The 16,162-nt window shown below is 31.5% G+C and overlaps 1 protein-coding gene across 7 annotated transcripts in view; it reads right to left on the bottom strand.

Moving 5' to 3' along the window:
* The window catches only part of RIMS2 (regulating synaptic membrane exocytosis 2), a 568,944-nt gene that overhangs the window by 218,963 nt on the left and 333,819 nt on the right, over positions 1-16,162 (bottom strand). For all 7 annotated transcript variants that reach the window (XM_081258177.1, XM_081258180.1, XM_081258182.1 and 4 more), the window contains 3 exons: positions 7,032-7,100; positions 4,430-4,586; positions 2,672-2,788 (listed from right to left, as the gene is read on the bottom strand). In XM_081258177.1, coding sequence (XP_081114303.1) covers positions 2,672-2,788; positions 4,430-4,586; positions 7,032-7,100 — 343 coding nt within the window. The remainder of the gene's footprint in view (positions 1-2,671; positions 2,789-4,429; positions 4,587-7,031; positions 7,101-16,162) is intronic.

Genomic DNA, 16,162 nt, shown 5'->3' with positions numbered 1-16,162 from the left:
TTTCAAGGTCAAACTCATGTCCTACATTCTCTACAAATGTCTTTAAAAAACACCTGAATTGACTGATTTCTCTTTTCTCTGCTTAATTGATAAGCACATTAAAATGTAAATTATTTGTAAGCCAAAAATCCTTTTAAAATGTTAAGAGTAAGGCACCTTTTTTGAGTACCATGCAATTCGAGGCACTATGTCACTTAATCTACCCAACAACCCTATAAAGTTGGTACTAATATTCTAATTTTATAGATAAGGAAATCAAGTGTTAAAGAGATTAGTTTTCACAAAGATACACAGCTAGCAAGTGGCAAAAAGCTTAAATTCAAACCCAATGCCATTTGGTTCCAAATCCTATGAAAAAAGTAAATTCCATGAAATACTATTAAGGTCAGTGTGTCAATTCTTACTGACAAAGGTTAATGCACCACTCAAAATACCTAAATTTTACCTACTCTCTCAAAGGAAATTCTCTTTTAGGCTTTTTAATCAACAGTATTATTGACTGACTCTATAAAATGCTGTTCATGAAAGTTCACTGTAAGAGGTCTAAAGTATTCTTACCTTCTAAATAGTACATAAAAATTACAATGCTTTCACATGCATTCTATTATAGAAAACCTTTTAGAATATTAGGATAAAACAGAAATTAAGAACCCATTGTTTAATAATGTGATAGACTACCTACATGAATAACACTGTATTTTTATTTTTGATTCTTCATGTTAATGAATAATGATTACAAAAATAACTCAAAATTAATATATTAGAAATGGTTTTACAGTCCTATTTAAATGAAATTGTATTTTACTTATTTCAAAAAGGATTTGAAACAGCTCACAATTAAGAGTAATTATGACCTGGTAATGTACAACACAAAAGTAATGAAACCACATGGATCATCTTTCCCCAAAACTTCTGAATTACTTGAACATTTTTGCTAAACTAAAAGATACATAAAGTTATAAAGTAAACAAGAAAATATGACATTTCAATTGTGACTAATTCAAATATTAACTAATACCAAGGATTTAATAGCATTTTTCTGGTCATTAACCTTAGGGCTATATGTCTTAAAATACTGATAAAATATTATGCATTTGATAGGATAGTGACTATTTTTGTTTGTAAGTATAATTCTAGAGGTTAATTTTATTCTATTCTTCTCTGCAAGATTTAGACCATACCGTATTATCTTCAGAGAAAATATCAAGTCCATTTTATATAAACTTGGAAGATTTAAAGCCATTTCAGACTTTTCTCCCTCATCATTTGCTTAACAAACCTTCAATGAACAAGGAGTTTATGAATCATTACATAAATAATTTCCAAAAATTACTGAAGTTCTGTTAGGTAACAAAAAACTCATTTATCCACCCTATGACTCCTTCCTAATCACACTAACATATTCACTATTATTATACTTGATAAGCATCAATTTCTATAGGTAGCATGCCTATAATTACCCCTAAAGACACAGACCACTATGAAAAAGTCAAATAAATGAAAAAGAAATAAAACACTACATAAACTTTCATTCAACACTAACAAAGATATTAATTTAATAATTTCCTATTTCTTCTTAGATCTCAGACACAAAAGCCAACACTTGTTTGACACTATTAAAGACTAAGATATTCCCTATCTTTTATTTTGGAAAAGTGTACTCCAACACAATGAAATTATAAGCATGAACTGAGTATAACCCTAGATTTAGATAAAACAATTAAATATATAAATATTGACAGCAAATTTTCACATCAATTGATTGAAAACCCCCAAGTGTTTTTACTAAATTTTACTAAACTAATGTTACTAAAATTAGTTTCGTATGCATACAAAGAGACTTCTGAGTTCCCGTGTTATTTCATCATAATATTCTCTGAATAGTAATTTAAGCTTTCTATCCTAATCCTTATCTTAAATCCTTTTAATAGTTTTGGGGAAATATCATAGCATTTTCTATTTTATATGTAACCAAAACATGAATTAGAGGGTTAACCAATTTGCTTAACTTAAAAAAATAAGTAGTAATTAACGTATGTACTGAAACGTACCATATTACTTCTAAGTATATCACATTTAATAGAGCAAATTCAGAGAAGTCTCTCAAGTACAGCAGCTGACAAGCATGATTCTTTAAGTTGCTTAAAAGGTTTACTGAAAGCCATGAGGAAAAACCTCCTCGTGAATCAGTTTTTGTGTCTGTTTCCTAAACAAACCAAACTTGTCTTAACACTTCTATATAAAAAAAGTCACACTTATTTCCCTGATGAATGTAAAAGACTTTACATCTGTTGTCTCATGAAAGTATTTTTCTATATGATAATTGGTTATGATAAGGTAAAAATAATAAAACATCTTATTTTCCTTTTGATTATCATTATAACCTCATGTGCAAATTCACTAACTTAACTGGTTTGATTTAACAAAGTACCAAAATTGAAAGAGCAAAATGAATTTTTTTCTTACCAAACAAAAGTTTATTTTTGTTTCTTTAATTTTTTTTAATGATGTGGCAATCACAAGAATCAATGTAGGTATTGTAAAGGAAGCATATGGTTTTAGAAACTAGGATAAGAAATACCCAAGTTCAGGATGAAAATATTTTATGGTAATACCTTCTTCCTGAAGGCAGCAATTATAATAAGCTCTAATAGTATTTGATCATATTTACCTGTCTCTATCTGGAGAATAATGGTCATCCATGACACGATGTCTATCCATTCGGCTAATTGTATTATAATGTCCCATAGCAGAGCGTGTCCCTCGAAGTCCCTGTTCCACATTCCGACTGAAATAGCAAGATCCACTAAATATCTTAATAGACCATAGTCACATATTATACTAAGAAACAAAGTTTATTTATAAAGACAGTAGAAAAAGACAAAAATCACTGTAATGTCAAGTCCAAGGTTTTTGTTTTGTTTTAACTAATAGGAGATTGCTGCTATAACAGAGGTATAACATAAAAGTAAGATAATATCAATGGAGATGGAGATAAGGATTATCAAAACTATTAATGGATGACTCCCAGGTGTATAGTAGTGATAATGATATATGTAACACAGGAGGAGGAATAGATTTGTATGGAGAAAATGAGTTCAGCATGTTGCTTATAGACAATATATCAGTGGATCAATATATCAGTGGATCTTATCTTAGGGATATTAATTGTAATTTCTTTTAAAATCTAAACTGATGTCTTTAGAATTGATTAATGACTATTTTTTTAAGCTGCCATTCTTGGCCTGGATTTTCTACTTATATACTTCTTTTTCATGATGGAATAAACCTTTTACATAAGCTCCTGTTATTACGGGCTTCCTATTACATGCAGGTGAATCTAATCTAAAACCCATGCCAATTTTCTATTGGCATGTTCAAATATTTTTTCCCTGGTAAAAGTCAAGTTTTTTTTTTTTTAACAAGGAAGGACTTAATTTATTAAAGCTACGAATTCAAAATCTCTCTCTCTGGCACTTTAAATTTCAGATTACAAATCTTATTACCCTACTGATAGGCCTACCACATTTAAACAATTACTTTTCAGAAGACTTTTAATAATTTTAGTCCCATTTACAAATTTAGTTAATTCAACATCTTCAAACACTTTAAACTATGTTTGTTAGCTTAACATATTAGATTTTTCTCTTCAATTAATTGTCTAAATTAACACTTTTAAAGTCCTTAATATTCTTATAAATTGTTAAATTTATAAATATAATATACCTTTTCTCTTAAATAGTCCAATACCATGTACAAAATTAAGATTACAATTTAAAATTCTAAGTCTAAATGCCTAAAACTAACTCAATTACTCATTTAAACTAAGCGTTATAAGGCTGTCGTTCTAAGAGTTCAAATTTCCTTAAACATTGCAAGTATATAAAATGTGAAATTATGCACATATTTCCTGTTAGGAAACACATTACTTCCATGGTTCTTACTCCATTAAGCCTTTCTGTACTTAACTGGATTGATCAGAGTTTTCCACTAAGCATAAGACCTGGAGTTGCAGATTTTCCAAGTAATTCTTCCCACTGCCCGTGCATTCCTTTTTAGTCTTCTCATGATTGTTCTTAATTGTATATAGCTCCATCAAATGTTTTTTTTCCAATTTCTTAAATTATCAATATCTATATAATTCATGAGTATAATTAGTTGGGTCTAACTAGATCTGCTCAATATACATATGAGACTGGAAGTTGGATCTTCTTTATAACTATAACTATAAAATTATATATAGGTCATCTAAAGTTACAAAGTAGCCCATATTTCATCTTACTCTCATTATATAGGCTATTGATAGCAGGTATGTTTTTCCCTAAGTAACTTTTTTTTACAACAATTTATTATCTTTGAAAATTTCCAATAATACTTTATGATAAATAGGCTTATATCATCTTACAAATAAAATGTTATGCTGTCTTACCTCTGTGGAGGAGGGACACTGGGTGACCAAGATCTAGTCCTTCCTATAACATCTGCTCGGTGAGGAGACCCTGATGGTGAACAATAGTTTGATGACATTACTTGTTCTGGCACTGACAATGTTGAGCTTTGAAGATCTCGACCATTGTGTCGATAATCTAAAGGTGGAAATATTAAGATTATAGTTATCTATACACTAAGATCTTTTCTATTTTGTATTTCACTGAAAAAACATAAAATGTTAGTGAAGTTGAAAAGCTCTGAATATACTAAATATAAAGCATAATGAATAAAGCATAACACTAAGATAAAATAATATTTTATAAACACTTAAATTGAAAATTAAAGACAAATATTCAAACACTTAGAGAGCTACTATGTCCAAGGCCCTATGCTAGGTAGAGTAAAACTTTTTTACACAGTTAATAATCTTCAGTAAAAGATTCAAGTTTATTCTAAAAACATTTTCATCTCTTCACTGACCTAGAAGACCTTCAAATAGTTCTCAACAATTATAAAGGAGGGAGGCTCCAATAAAGATGTTAAAAAAAAAAAAAACTGGGAGGGGATATATGTATGCATATGGCTGATTCACTTTGTTGTACAACAGAATCTAACACAGTATTGTGAAGCAATTATACTCCAATAAAGATCTATTTTTTAAAATTAAATAAATAAATAAATAAAATGATTAACTTGACAAAAAGTTTCTAATTTCTATAGTCTAGTTATTTCTTTAAGAAATAAACAATATTAGAAAGCACTCTGAATACCATTTGAAGTAAATATGTAAATTCCGATAGATTCCAAGTATTTGAAGTTATCTCCATATCCTTTTTATAAACATCAAAATCAGGACTATGGTATTGTAGTTTTTGAAATGTTATCTTTCAAATGCATTATTAAAGTATGGTATATGATGAAAAAACCATGTCTCAAAAATTACACTGGATTTCAAAATAGCAACATATAGGATATTACAGCAGTCTTTTTTCCTCAATGGATTATTAAATGATTCACTATATAGTAAAAAAATTAATAACAACATTGAGACAAGAAACCATGATGTTTCATGGTAGTAAAAAGTAATGAACCCAGGGTAAACACTTTGAATTGTGTAGGTTTGCGAAATACTATTCTGTAACAACAAAAATTTTTCCAGAGAGTATTAACCAAAATAATGAATGATTCCTGAAAAGTTTTTTTTCAAAAGATACAGTTCCAGGCTTCCCTGGTGGCACAGTGGTTGAGAGTCCGCCTGCCGATGCAGGGGACACGTGTTCGTGCCCCGCTCCGGGAAGATCCCACATGCCACGGAGCAGCTGGGCCCGTGAGCCATGGCCGCTGAGCCTGCGCGTCCGGAGCCTGTGCTCCGCAACGGGAGAGGCCACAACAGTGAGAGGCCCGCGTACTGCAAAAAAAAAAAAAAAAAAAAAAAAGATACAGTTCCTTTAACAGAACGGAAAAATAATAACATGATCATTTTTTCGTCATCCTGGAAATAGAAAATAAAAGAATTGAAATATGCCAAAAATGGCATCAAGATAAAGAGCTTTAATGACCTGAAGGAAAATATTTTGGGTGAAAAAAATCTGATGTGGCTAGATATTTAATAAAGAGAAGAAGTTGAAAAGTCAATTAAAGGACTAGAACACAAGCAGGAAAAAACTGCTAATGATCTCCAAGCAAGAGATCATGAAAAGTATGACTTTATTAAGGTTTAATTCACAAACCATAAAACACGAAAAATATTTTTTCAGTCTTAGTGAATTAATATATTGTTAACCCTTAGTGTAAAAAATAAAGGCTAAAAGATAGTCATTGGGTTTTTTAAAAGTAGTACACTGGTAGCATGCAAACTGACTCATATTCTATCAAAAACTGTCCAACAAAAACTATCAGTCACTGATGCAACTGCAGCATGTCTTACATACAATAAAACATATTTTGTTCATGATAAAATTGGTTATGCTTATGAAATTTGCTAAGCTAACCTTCAAGAAGAGAATCAAACATTTTTATATTTTGAGTATAATATATATAAAAATTTTGCCAGAATTTATTAAAAAATAGCTACTTACCTAAAATATTAAATCATCAGATAAATTTCTAACCATAAATGAGGCAATATTTTAAACCACAATACCATAATTTCAAAATGTAGCTGTACCTGATACTAATCCACATAACAACAATGAAAAAATTTCAAAAAAGTGGATTCAAATATTTGACATACTTGGGTATGTTAGTGATATTAAAAGATTTTTTTCACACTATTAGTGAAGTAGAAGGAAGTTTCATTTATATAACTTCTCAAATTTATAGTGAAATCCTTATTACTTAGTAGTTTAAAAACAGAAAATTGGTAAGTATTACTTATGAGACATCTTTCAATAGAATGTTCAATCTAAGAACTGGTACAGGTATTCCAGCAACTAGAATTATTCAGTTTAAACTGCCATAGGCTGTTTCGGGGGAGGGGGCATAAAGAGGCAAGTCCTTTGTACCTCATTATATTTACCTATCTATTTACATATTTACTGGTAAATAATGATGAGTCACACTTCCTTATTATCACTATAAAATAATTCTGAAATTCTTACCTGATACTACACCAATTCCATCATCGCAGTCATAGTCAGAGACTTCACTATCACTTATTCTCTTTGACCCTATGAAGCAAACAATAGCAATAATTAAAATTGCTGATCATTTAAGGAAAAAACCCCTCACCAACCTGAAAAACAAATGAAAGGATTTTGAATGGAATACCTGAGAATAAAAAAAAGAGAGAAAAGAAAAGTCATTATGACCACACAAACACCTGTTTTTACATATATTTCATTATGTGAGGATATTATTTTTGAAATGTATATGATAAAGTTCCTAAAAGGATTAAAGCTTGAAGTAATATTAAATATTAAATAATACATGTTAGTGATTTGATGCTGATTGATAAAATCTATTGGGCAAAAAGCCGAGTCAAAAATAGCTCAATCAGGTCAGTTTTAGATGCTTTTAGACAAAGGCATTTAAATCTAGTAAACTTCAAAATACAAACAATGTTATATTCAAAGACATTCATGTGTCTTTTTCTAATATGCATGACCCATGAATTAAATATACCCAATTCTTTAATCTTTATTTTTCACACTCATGGAGAGGAAGCATAATTTAAGACATCTTAAATGTCCTTCCCTTATTATTACTTTAGTTGTTTTCTGTTGCTCTGAAATAAGTCATCCACAAACTGACTTACACATTGTGAACTGTGTTATGCTTTCTAAGAAACAACATAAGACAGAACAATAATAATTACTATAATTCAAGAGCCCTGTGTGTGTTTTCCTTACAACACAGATCTATAACAAAACTTTAAAACGTTAATCATGCTATGGCAAAAATAACATTAAATTGAATTAAGTAGAGCTTTGATGGCTAAAGCAGACTGTCTTCACACTTAGTGATGACATATATCACATATATAAATAAACATGTTATAATTTGTTTTATAATCTATCTTTTCTCCTACATGTGTCTCAGGAATAGGCATACCTTACATAAGAGAATCTTTTATTTAAAGCATTTTCCACTTCTTTGGTATCAGAAAATATTTAATGATAAATGAAGACAGTGTTGCTATTTCAAAAGAGAACTTGTTTTGTCTGTCTACTTACATAATTCATTACTCATTACATAGACTAAACTCTGTTATCAGAAAATAAATACTTTCCTGTAAGGTTTATAAAACACTGAAAGCTCATGTTGTGTAAAATAGCAATAATTAAAACGTTCTAGGAATGCCCTCCAACATTTGCAACCTCCCCTTAGAAATAATCTCTCTATATTTTGTTGTAATCCCTGCCCTCTTGGGAGAGGGAGAGTCTTTCTTTTTTGCCAGGAACTGCAGTTCTTGTTTTTCTCCTTTTAATGTTTAGGTAGAAGATACCTACCTTTTTTGGTCATGTCATCCCACTGAGTGTACTCACTACTATTTTCCTTCCAAATCCTTATGTCATAAAGTTTTGGACCCAATTGAATCTGAGGCTCTTACAGCACCAGTTAATATGGAAACTACAGTTATCTGACAACATCCCAACAGAATGCTCACAAAAGGATTTATAGAATTAGGACATACATTCTAAATGAACTTTGGAGAAAGGAGGGATAACACAGATGGGGCTATTGAGGAGAGACTTAAGAAGAATTGCTCAGCTTGTAACGAGATTTCACCTTGTAAATGATCAAGGACAAAGCAATGATTAGCTTAATGTGCCAGTACAAAGCATAAAGATTACATGCTTTTCATATTGGTCAAGGATCAGATCTGCTTTTTTTTTTTTTTTTTAATTTTATTTATTTATTTTTCCTGTGTTGGGTCTTCGTTTCTGTGCGAGGGCTTTCTCTAGTTGTGGCAAGCGGGGGCCACTCTTCATCGCGGTGCGCGGGCCTCTCACCATCGCGGCCTCTCGTTGCGGAGCACAGGCTCCAGACGCGCAGGCTCAGCAGTTGTGGCTCACGGGCCTAGTTGCTCCGTGGCATGTGGGATCCTCCCAGACCAGGGCTCGAACCCGTGTCCCCTGCATTAGCAGGCAGACTCTCAACCACTGCGCCACCAGGGAAGCCCCAGATCTGCTTTTAATGTAAAATAAGAATGACACCAGCAAAAGATGAAGTTCATTTTATCAGCCTTTACGAGCCATCTTGTGTGTGAGGGTGCCGGTGAGAGTGGGAGGCGAGGTATTATATGTGGTTTGTAAATGCTACTTCCTTTCAGAATCTTGATTACTTTCCTGATGGAAGTCTTGACCTATTTTGATATTAATCCTCTAGAGGTTAAATATATTTCAGTTATGTTCTATGTGGATCTTGTCACATTCTGATGAAATCAAGTACTTAAGTTTAATGTCACTGAATGGATCAATCTTCTCTTTTAAAGAGAAGAAATTTTAAAATTTCTTTAAGAAATTTCCTGAGCTTGTATACAAGCACAGAGATACCCTTATTTTCTTCTGAAAGTTTAAAAATTTTGCTCTGTGCATTTATATCCTATCCATCTTGAACTAAGTTTCTGTACGGCATGAGATAAGGATGCAACTTCACTTTCTATATGGATAACACGTATCTCAGCATTGTTTATTTAATCATCCTATCTTTCCACAATGATCTGCAATGTCACTTCTGTTACAAATAAACGTATTCTACCTGCTAGAATTTGTTTGGTGCTCTCCTTCTTTTTCCTTGTACAGGCTGTCTATCTATAAACCAGTAACTCACTGTCTTTGTTATTACAATGTTATATATTGAAAAGCAAATACTTTACCTAATTATTCATATATTTGATATTTCTCCTTTGCTCTTCCATTTAAATTTTAGATTCAGGTTATAAAACTGCACAAAAACATCCTATAGGGATTTTGATTTGAAATGCATTGAATCAATACATCAATTCAGGGAGAAATGGCATATTTTACAGCATTGTTTTACTAGCCATGAACATGCCATTCTCTTCATTAAAGTTTTCTTTAAGATCTCTCTATGAAATTTTTAACTTTGGTCACTCAAATTTTCTGCATTTGTTGGATTTATCCTTTGTATCTTATCATTTCTATTGCTATTAGAAATACTGTTAAAATTATGTTTTCTAACCTAATTGCTCATAAACAGAAATGCAATTTTATTGTAAAATAATGTAAATCAACCATCTTGTTAAAGTCTATTTTTTCTTTACTTCTAATAAATTTATTATGGTTTAATTGGAATTTTTCTATGGAGACAATATACTTCCCAGTCCTAATGCCTTTTTTCTTTCTTTTTCCTGTCTTTCTATGCTAGTAAGCATAATACTGGAAAGAAACAGAGAAATTTTACATTTCTTTCTAAATTCTGATTTTAAATAGAATTTTTCTAATATTTATCCATTTAAAGTGATATCTGCTGAATTTACATTCTATCAGATTGAGGGAAGTCTCTTATAAGTTCAGTGATATTTCATAAAGGATTTTCAATTTTTATTTACAATTAATTCTGGCCTGTTTCCTTCCTGTACTAACCTTTTGGTTTAGAATCAAGGTTACACTAGCCCAACTAAATATTGAGAATTAGTCCTTTTTTATTCTCTGGGAGAATTTGTGTAGATTAAAAAAAAAATCTGTTCTTTGAAATTTTGAGAGAATTAATCTATAAAATTACCATGGTCTGGTGTTTCCATTGTGGGTATATTTTAAATTGCTAATTCCACTTTTTGGTAGATGTAGAATGACTTATTAATTCACGATTTAGTAAATTATATATTTTACAGGAATTTGTTCACTTTGTCTAAGTTTTCAAAGTGCTTGCTACAATGTTTAAATTTTATTTTATAATTTATTTTCTGATATATCAATTATACATCCATTTGAATACTAACCATACCTTCTTTTTATTTCTTCACTACAGGTTTATTTTATTTTATTTTATTTTTTTGCAGTACGCGGGCCTCTCACTGTTGTGGCCTCTCCCGTGGCGGAGCACAGGCTCCGGACGCGCAGGCTCAGCGGCCATGGCTCATGGGCCTAGCCGCTCCGTGGTATGTGGGATCTTCCTGGACCGGGGCACGCACCCGTGTCCCCTGCATCGACAGGTGGACTCTCAACCACTGCGCCACCAGGGAAGCCCACTACAGGTTTATTTTGTAATTGACTTAAAGGATTAAATTTGGAGGTCCATAATCCTAACCAGAAATTTGTTTCTTGTTTTATTTGGGTTTTTGCTCTTATTGTTAGGATTTCTTTCCTTCTATTTTTAATTTATTTCATTATTCTTTTCCTAAAAAACTGAATGAGTACATCGTAATTTTTAACCTTCGAACACTTTGTTAACATAAGCATTCTCCCCCAAGTACTTCTTTGCATTACACAAATATTTGTATGTAGTATATTCATTAAAGTTCAGTTCTAGGTATTTTCTTCTTGGGTCTATAAGATATTTACCATACTTCATTAAATTTAAGACACTATTAACTGAATAATCCATGACAGTTGCAGAGATAATAGATCTTGAAAAAAATGTTCTTTAGAGTACAAGTTTATTTTTTAAATTTATCAAATGTATGGGTATAATTTATCTCTTTTTTTTTTTTTTTTTTTTTTTTTTTTCTTTTTGTGGTATGCGGGCCTCTCACTGTTGTGGCCTCTCCCGTTGCGGAGCACAGGCTCCAGACGCGCAGGCCCAGCGGCCACGGCTCACGGGCCCAGCCGCTCCGCGGCATATGGGATCCTCCCAGACCGGGGCACGAACCCGTATCCCCTGCATCGGCAGGCGGACTCTCAACCACTGCGCCACCAGGGAGGCCCTAATTTATCTCTTTTTAAAAAAATTTACATAGTAACACTCTAGTTGAAGAAAATAGCCTACAGCATAACAATTCTTTGAAATTTGTCAAAAAATGAATTATTGAATAGTATATTAATAATTCTTACAAGTGTTTCATGGACATAACAGATGAATATGAATTCATCAAATGTTAGGTTCAGAGTTCTTTGACCATGAGATTAAATTTGTTAATTCTGTGGTTTGATTCTCTTCTATCTTCCCTAAATTTTTGTTTGCTTGACCAATAAATGATTGAGAGAGAATTATATTAAACTCTTCTTTAATGGTGGTACATTTGTTGATTTTTCTCTCTAGTTCTAACTTAATGCTTATTGAAGTTATTTCATTTATACATGCAAGTTTAAAATTATTTTAATAGACGTAAAAAAATCATGTGAAAAAGTTTAACCCCCATTCATGATAAAATGTATCAGCAAACTACTGAGAAGGAAACTTCCTCAAACTGATAAAGGGCATCTACAAAAAACCTACAGCTAACATAACAATTATTAAATATAGAATGTATTCCCCCTAAGAGAAAGAATAAGCCAGTGATGTCCACTACAACCCCTTCTATTCAATACTGTACTTGCATGACAGTAAAATACAGCAAGGGAAATAAATGGAAGGTATACAGATTAAAACGTGTATCTCAAAATAGAGAAATTTATCCCAGGAGAAAGGGATGAAAAAAAGGAGAGCAAAGGGAGCCATAAAAATACAGATAAATATAAACATAAACAAACTCTGAAGGAACAAAATGACAGTAATTATAATAATTACTAATTTGGAAGTAGAGGTAAAATTCTGGCAGTAATATGTTAAATGGTAGGGGTGAGGTTGTGAATCAGATTCTAACTTTTTTATATGGTTTGGGAAAAATGGTAGCGATGTTAGTATTACTTTGTTAAGGGTACATGTTATAATTTCAATAGTAACTACTAAAAGAATAGAGATTAAAAATAAAAAACAGAGGGCACAGAATATGTTAGAAAAAAAGAATTATCTATATATATTTGTTTGTGTATGCATAGATTATCTCTGCAAAAATATAGACACTGGTAAGAGTGGTTCATTCAGGGAAGGAGAACTAGATGTTTAAAAAATAGGGATGATAGTTTTTTTTCACTACATACACTTTTGAATTTATACCCTATGAATGTATTACTTAATTAAAAATCAGTAGCAAAATTTTACACGTTTCATTTGTAGGTGAAAAGCATTTATGTTCTCTATTGGGAATATGTTCTATTAATTCAAGTTGGTTAACTGTGTAGTTCAAATTTCTGGGAGACCGTTACTATGACTGTGGTTTTTCAACTTCTCTTTTCAATTCTTTCTCACTTTTATAATAGGTGTGATATAACCAAGTCTAGGATTTTAGATGCTCGTCTGGCTCCTGCTGGTTCTCCTACAGCTTCCTCCAGGCCTGTGCCACGCACATCTGCAGTTGCACACAAAGGACACCGGCTGCTTCTGATGGTCACCCACAAAATCAGGGTTAGAGACAGACACCGGTTCTAGTTTGTCCTCGTGGGTTCTGGTTTTCCTTGATTTTCCTGGTTTTCATGCATTTTTCCTTTCCAACCTGACCTATGACTTACAGTAACTTTAGGACCTCCTAGTGGATGGACAGCCTTCCATACTTTTCACTAGCTCCCCTTTGTGGTTTCTGGCAAGTGACTTTACTCAGATTCTTCAATTATACTTTTAAAAACCTTCTTACAAAGAAGTCCCAGCTTATCCTATAATTTTGTAAAATTTAATCTTTATAATAAATTTCTTATTCCATATCTCTAATAGTGCTTTAGCTTCCTGACTGAAGCTTAACTTATATAGTATTTAAGTTCTTAATCCAGCTAGAGTTAAGTTTTTTGTACATATTGCAAGACAGGAGATTTAATTTAACCTATTTTCTTTTCTTTATGGATAATAATTTTTTTCCAGCTCTTTAATTAAATTGCCTATTTCCCCCCTCTTGATCTGACATATTACTTCAGATCCTTATATAAGACAGTGTTATATAAGAGATTCTGCTTCTGGGCTCTCTACTTATTTTACTGATTGATTTATTCTCATACCAGTTCCACACCATGTCAAGTACATTAAATGCTGATATCTGATCAAACAATTAGCTCCTCCCTGCCCTCACAAGAAGCTTTCTAACTATTTTTTGGCCCTTTAGTTCTCTGTACACTTAAAATCTGGCCATCAGTTTCGATAAAGATATCTGATAAGATTGGAACTGAATTGAATCGTTAGGTCAAACAGGGGAAATTGACAATAATGTTGAGTCTTCTTATGGATGGCTATGGCATATATCCATTTATTTAAGTGTTCTTTAATATTTCTTAATAAAAGTTTTAAATTTTGTCCTATGGTAGTTTTACACAACTTCTGCTAGATTTATTCCTAGATATTTGATATTCTCTGTTACTATTATAAGTTACATCTTTTAAAATTTATTTATTCTATTTGATACTAGGGTATAGAAATGCAATTAACTTTTATATATTAATCTTATATACAGCTTTCCTGATAAATCATAATTTGTCTATAGATTCTTTTCAAAGTTTGAGTTAAACAATCATGTCAACTGCAAATATCTTTTTTCTTCCTTTGAATCCTTAATGTTTCTAGATTCTTTTGTCTCATGTACTAAGACCTCCATTACAATCATTTTCTTGTGTGGGTTTAAAAAAGAATAATTCTATCATTGGCAATTTAAGAAGAAATTTCCTGTAGATATTTAATAGATATTCCATCAAATTGAAGAAGTTCTTTTCTAACTACTAATTTGCTAACAGATATATATGAATTTATGTTGAATTCTACAAAATGCTTTTTATTCATTATTGAAAATGACCATAGTTTTTCTCCCTGAATCTGTAAACATGCTTAACCACAATAATAGATTTTTATAAATTTTGGAATTGATTTATTTTCAATAGCTTTTTGGTCATCTATATTTAGGAGTGAAATGGACTTATAAATTTCCCTTCTTGGAATGGCTTTGTAGAATTTGGGTATTAAAGTTATGTTAACTTTGTAAATCAGCTTAGAAACATTTTTACTTTATTTATATTACATTCCAGAGTCTTATTAGATTAAGATAACCTGTTAAAAGTTAGTATAAATCACCCACAAAAAATGACTTGTTCTAGTGGGTTTTTTATTTTCAAAGTTTTACAACTTTCAACATATTAATAATATTTGTGGTTAAAGGAATGTTTAAAGTTTTTATTTCTTATTGAGTCAGTTTTCATAAATACTATTTTTCCAGGAATTTGTCCATAATATGTCCATGTTTTTGAAGTTATTTTTGTATACTTGTAGACAGAGTTCCAATAGCCTAACTGTACTTATGATAATATCAACTTTATCTGAAATTATCTCTTCCTTTTACGCTGTTATTTTTTTGTGCCAAATCTGTTCCTGATAATGTCAGAGTTTTCAGAATTTTATATATTTAGTTATTTCTTCTTTTGTTAGTTTTCTATTTCATACATTAATTTGCATTTATTAGAGCTGTATATAAATAGAATCATACAGTCTATATTCCTTTTGTCTGTCTTCTTTCACTCAGTACAACTGTTCTGAGATCCATCCATGCTGTAGTGTATATCAACAGTTCCTTCTTTTTTATTGGTGAGTAATATTCCATTTTATGTCTATACCACAGATCGTTTGTCCATTCCCCAGTTGAGGGGCTTTTGGGTTGTTTGGCTATTACAAATCAAACTACAATAAACATTCATGTACAAGTTATTGTTTGGATATATGCTTTCACTTTGGTAAATACCTAGGAGTGGAATGGTTGCGTTATATAGTAGGTGTAGAAACTGCCGAAGTATTTTCCAAAGAGGCTGTAACATTTTACATTTCCACAAGCAACGTATGAGAGTTTTAGTCACTCCCCATTGTCCCCAATATATAGCACAGACAGGCTTTTCCATTTTAGCTATTTAAGTAAGTGTGCAATAGTATCTCATTTGCATTTCTCTGACTAATGTTGAACATCTTCTCATATATTTATTTTTCATCCCTATATCTTCTTTAATGGTCTTTCATATTTTATGTCCACTTTTTATTGGTTGTTTTTCTTATTGATGAGTTTTGACAGTTCTCTATATATTTTAAATATAAGTGCTTTATCAGATATATGGTTTGCAAATATGTCTCCCAGCCTGTGGCTCGGCTTTTCATTATCTTAACAGTTTCCTTTAAAGAAAAAAAAAGATAATTTTATTTTATTTTATTTTATTTATTTATTTTATTTTTATTTTTTTTTTTGCGTTACATGGGCCTCTCACTGTTGCGGCCTCTCCCGTTGCGGAGCACAGGCTCCGGACGCACAGGCTCAACAGCCATGGCTCACGGG

The sequence above is a fragment of the Mesoplodon bidens genome (genome assembly GCF_964165515.1).
Source record: "Mesoplodon bidens genome assembly, chromosome: 16".
Taxonomy (NCBI): domain Eukaryota; kingdom Metazoa; phylum Chordata; class Mammalia; order Artiodactyla; family Ziphiidae; genus Mesoplodon; species Mesoplodon bidens.
This window is presented reverse-complemented; position numbering and strand designations above follow the sequence as displayed.